At 46.3% G+C, this 5,050-nt stretch overlaps 1 protein-coding gene across 1 annotated transcript; it reads right to left on the bottom strand.

Moving 5' to 3' along the window:
- Positions 1-1,525: 1,525 nt before the first annotated feature.
- Positions 1,526-4,392, bottom strand: LOC123397732. The gene is made up of 5 exons (XM_045092267.1): positions 4,325-4,392; positions 2,948-3,788; positions 2,611-2,769; positions 2,006-2,273; positions 1,526-1,868 (listed from the first exon to the last, which is right to left on the bottom strand). The coding sequence occupies exons 2-5, from the start codon at positions 3,749-3,751 to the stop codon at positions 1,831-1,833; spliced, it is 1,269 nt and encodes a 422-aa protein (XP_044948202.1). The 5' UTR covers positions 3,752-3,788; positions 4,325-4,392; the 3' UTR covers positions 1,526-1,830.
- Positions 4,393-5,050: the final 658 nt, after the last annotated feature.

Here is a 5,050-nt window from a genome sequence, read left to right as displayed (position 1 = left end):
TTTATGACCATTCCTTGGATAAGACCTTGAATACCACCTTGGTCATCATATAAACTCCTTGAAACCAACATATGGACTTCAAGAAGTGCCTACGGACAAATCCTTTGAATATAACTCAATGCAGCCATTAGTCCATAGGGATTGCCATCAATTACCAAAACTACATACAGAGAAATATGCTCTAACGACCATGACAACAAATTCTGCGCAAGGAAGGCACAAAACCCAGACGTGGACTTATGTGTGTCCTGGCAACCAACCCAATTTATTCAACGTACATGGTCACAAGCTTGAGGTAATCACAATTTGTTGAGTGTTCGTAGGACGATAGTATCACAGATCTATTTGTGAAATAGTTTCGTTAATATTCAGAAATGTTCCAAGGGGAAGGGGAAGCGTTTCGAGGTCACTAGAAGGGTTTATCGATCAATACCGGGTATTACCGATAAATAATATATATGTGAAAAATGTTTTGAGAGGTGTTAAAAATTATATAATATTCTCTAGTAATTGTTAGAGGGCTTTTATAATTAATTTAAATTTAACGAGTCTTAAAAGGCCTAGAGTTGGAAGGCAATTTGGGCCGCAAGGACCCAAGTGGGGTTGGCGCCCCACCCTTCCTTGGGGGGGGATTGGATTAGGGAAGGAGTGCAACTCCTCCCTCCTTGGACGGAGCCCCAAGGAGGGACTTTCCCACCTTGGTTGATGCCCCTCTCTCCCCCTCTAACCTATATAAAGTGGAGGTATTGTCCCACTTTAATATACAAGTTTTAGGTGCCTCCTCCAGCCCAATACTACTAGTTCTAATTGAGATAATTAGAGATATTTCTAGTTCCTCTAATCCTCATAATTAGAAGTCTCGTGAGGCTCAATCTCCCCCTCTAATTCTCCGATGGTGATTAGTTTTGGACAGCGAAGTGCTACCGGATCACGAAGACTATACACTTGCAAACTGTAGAGAGGCCATATTTTCGGTCTTCGTTCGAGGGCAGTTTGTGCCATCGTTCATCTATGGTTCTAGGGACTCCAAGTACGATCTACACCGACTCATTCTGCTTCTGGTACATACTCGGAGTTGGTTACTATCATGATCCAATCCTCTAATGCACTTTCATATTGTTCTTCGGTGTTTGTAGGGCGATTTTTTTTCTATTTTCTACTATGTTTCCCAACACTCGGGTCTTCGGAGGCGGAGGTGCAGATCGCCGAGGTGGAATTGAAGAAGGAGAAGACTTAGTTCTTAGGGCTCATGGCCGGGGAATAGACGCCGATGACCATTTAGATTAGGTATTTATTATACCCTAGATCAGGACTAGCACTGTTCAGTTGATGTAAATGCAATAAAATTCGTCATATTTATATGAAATCTGGCCGTGCTTATATGAAATCTGACAGTGTTTGAATGAATTTCAGCTGGTTGGTTCAAACTGTTGTTAAAATGTTACGGTTGAATGGTGGCCTCCCATATATGTGTCTGTGGAATGGGCCCCCTGGTCCACAGACGGATGCGGGAGAAAATTTGTGTGTCGCTGCTGAAAATTATCTCTTACCGGTATCATTCATGGTCACACACCTTCGCTCCGGCCGAAAGGCAATTCAAATTTTGCCATACATACACATGTTATTATCTCATATGCGTCCTGCTACTGGTGGCATTGGAGCTACCACCCCGGTCCACACACAACACAACACAACATTGGCGCAGGTCATCAACTTGAACAAGGAAAATTACACACACATAGTGACATAGCAGATTCATGCTGTAATAAGCATGCCTTATTTTCTTACGGGAACGATGTATAACTCACTGTAAGCATATATGTGCTTCTCTCACATCTGGTTGCTCCACATCCATGCCGGCACGCACCCTGCGATAGTATTCGTTAGAAGAAAAACGAGGAAGGAAACCATGTCATTACAAAAGACATGTGGCGTTTTCAATTCACAGGCTTATTTCAACTTGCAAGATGAGATATAACAAAAAAAAAAATAGCTATTAGCTCACATGAGTATGGGAAGCTGAAGCAAAGGGCCGGTTTGTTGAGAGCCTGCTCCTGCTGATCCGCCACAAGGATGTAGAAGTGGCCCATGACCCCCGTATGCTGCCGCTCGCTGCTGTAGTTGGAGACCATGGTCAGCACCTCACCATGGCTTACCTTCACCGTACCTGGCTCTGGATAGCATGTTGACATGCCGACGATGTATCCCTCCTCGTTCCCGGCCTCCTGCCCCGTGCCGTAGATTGGCATGGATTTGCAGAGCAGGCGGCCGTCCTGATAATGAAATTTTAGTCATTCTTGTGTTTTAGTTTTTTCGATGAGAATCCATGCGTTTGACCCATTCCAAAGCTAGAAATGGAGTATGGTTGTATGAAGAATGAGTGAATTGCAAAAACCATCGACATTGAAGATTATGGTTTTAAAAATCGTACTTCTATGTCACCTTATTTATAAATATGATTAGAATGAACGAAGCAGGTGATTAGTGTTATTTGTAGAAAATTAGTCTCAATAGTGGCTTTTTGCATAAATCCGTAGAAGTTTCTACAAACCCGGCCTTTAATGTGTATGGTTTATGCAATTCACTCTTGTATGAATAGGTGACATATACCTGTCCATGCAGCGAGGAACCCAGGCCACCTCTATGCAGGTGAGCGACGGCGTAGACGAGGTCGCCTCCATGGGACACCATTTCTTCGGTCGTCTTCATGTCGACGCAGTTGTTTTTGGCTCGGTCTTCGGAGCTGCATTCGTCCACACGATACTCCACCTACAAAGCAAAGCCAGACATTTTTCAACAATTGTTAATGCTTGAACAACCTAGCTACTCTCTAAAAAATTACACATATATATTTAGGAACGCGAGGGAAGCAGCTAGTAGTAGCTACCAATACTATGAGATATAATGAAGACCAGATATATAGAGAAAGTAGATGATATATACAAACCTTGCAATAAGGGTTGGGGTTTCCATCGAAGAGGGCCGTGTCGGTGACATCAAGAATGTAGATCCTCACCGGCACATGGACGGCATCGCTCCAGTCAAGCCACGACACGGTGTAGCGGAGGAACAACTTCCGCGGCGGCTCGCCATTGTTGGCGAACGCGCCGTCCACCCTGCACCGTGTGCTGTCATAGCAGCAGTGTAGCCCGCCGACGTAGCCGTTCCCGATGCGGCTGCCGGCCTCGTCGACGGTGACGTTGTAGAAATCGCACCTGCACTCGGCGCAGGCGAGCTTGTCGGGGGCGCCGCGCGTGTCGATGGCGTGCACGTTGATGAACCACCGCTCGTCGTACCCGGCCGGGGCCGGCTTGCCGATCTCGATGGCGTATGGGTCGGGCACCCACGTGGCCGTTTGCCGGGTCTCGGAGCCCAGCCCGAAGTGCTGTCCCAGCGAGTCCTTGCAGGGGCCGGAGTTGGTGATCGGGATCATGCTTTGGCCGTAGACGTAGTATGGTGCGACGAGCCAGTGGTGGAGGTAGGTCTCGTGGAGAGGGACCGGGGCGCCGGCGTCGTCGACGACCTCGCCGTTGAAGCTCTTGAGCGCCACGTGACCGCGGGGGAAGTCGACGTCGTAGTACCACTTGTTGACGACGCCGCCGGGGCGGAGGAAGAAGGGCGGGGACAGGAACGTCTGCGTCTTCAGCTGGGGGGCTCGCACGTTGAATGCTTCCGTCGTGGGAAGGAAAGCAGCAGTTGCTGATGAGACGACTAGTGTGACGATGCCCAGCTGGAGCATGCTCCTCTTCATCTTGTTGTCACCTGCTGGCTGCTACTGTTGCTGACAGCTGAAAGTACAAAGGAACTGAATTTTCGTTTTCTTTTTTGCGAGTGAAATACCTATCATAACTTAACTTGAGATAGCTGACCGCACATGCCACGTGGTTTCAGACAACTGAAATTAATACTACTAGTAAGTAATAGTACTTCCTCTCTACCCAACAACAAATATTTAAGAACAGACGATACTGTACTATACTGACGAAAGACAAGGAGCAAATGAAGTCCCTCAAAATTAACAGATGAGATTTGGCTTATTTGTGGATTTCGTTTAGGTGATCTTCAGGGAAGAAGGATGACGTTTTTGGTTCATATATAATATAGCCAACTCGAGAGGGGAGCTGGCAGGAGCAGGAGAGGCTATCTCATAAGCACGTACGCCATCCATTCTTTTAGGCTCAAGTGAACCAGGCAGAATATATACTTGAAGAAGAGATATATAGATACATAGAGCCTAGCTAGCGATGCATTAATTCTTCAGCCAAGTGAAGCTTGGCAAAGCTAGGGGAACGAACACGATACAAGTGAAGAGGACGAGACGTACCAAGGAAGGAGCTGCTCCTGGTGTCTGGACTCCTGCTGCTGCTGCTGCTATCCGTAGGTGTAGATGGTGCACTAGCGCATGGGCACCGCTGCCTCTTATAAACTGGGCGGGTAGCTTGGGTGCGGCTCTTATAAGTTGGGCGGGTAGCTTGGGTGTACGACGGTAAGCTGGTGCACGTCGACACTCCCAAGCTGGTGCACGTCGACACTCCCAACAAAGGGCACAGACCAACTTCATGCTACATTGATACACGTACAGTCACTGGTACGGCCACGACTAACGTTGAGGTGGTTGTTAATTATCGCCGCACTACGACAAGTCAAATGTTACGACATATGTGTATGTGCGCCACGTACACTACGACAAATTAAGCCAAGACCACACTAATAAGAAGCTAGTAGTTGCCGTGACTTGTATTCATCCATACCAAAGAAATCGAGTTCGTTTCACTTTAATTATTAAAGAAGAATATGCATGAGGAAAGACGTACATGCATGTTTGGAGGAAAGACGTACACATATACTATATACTCCCTCCGTTCCTAAATATAAGAGCTTTTAGAGATTACACTATGAACTACATACAAAACAAAATGATTGAATCTACACTATAAAATATGTCTATGTACATCCGTATCTAGTTCATAGTGAAATGTCTAAAAGGTCTTATATTTAGGAACGGAGGGAGTATTTGGTTACTTTGGTCACGGGGAAGTGTTCAGATTTT

Source organism: Hordeum vulgare, chromosome 5H (assembly GCF_904849725.1).
Source record: "Hordeum vulgare subsp. vulgare chromosome 5H, MorexV3_pseudomolecules_assembly, whole genome shotgun sequence".
NCBI classification, from domain to species: Eukaryota; Viridiplantae; Streptophyta; class Magnoliopsida; order Poales; family Poaceae; genus Hordeum; species Hordeum vulgare.
The sequence above is the reverse complement of the archived record's forward strand: the minus strand, read 5'-3'. Positions and strand labels throughout refer to the sequence as shown.

Bases quoted from the DNA above. Each gene is read 5' to 3' on its own strand.
- LOC123397732 (XM_045092267.1), bottom strand. From the start codon at position 3,751: ATGAAGAGGAGCATGCTCCAGCTGGGCATCGTCACACTAGTCGTCTCA. The intron at 2,770-2,947 runs GTTTGTATATAT...TTTGCTTTGTAG, and splicing joins ACCCCAACCCTTATTGCAAG to GTGGAGTATCGTGTGGACGA. The intron at 1,869-2,005 runs GTGAGCTAATAG...ATACTATCGCAG, and splicing joins CTTCAGCTTCCCATACTCAT to GGTGCGTGCCGGCATGGATG.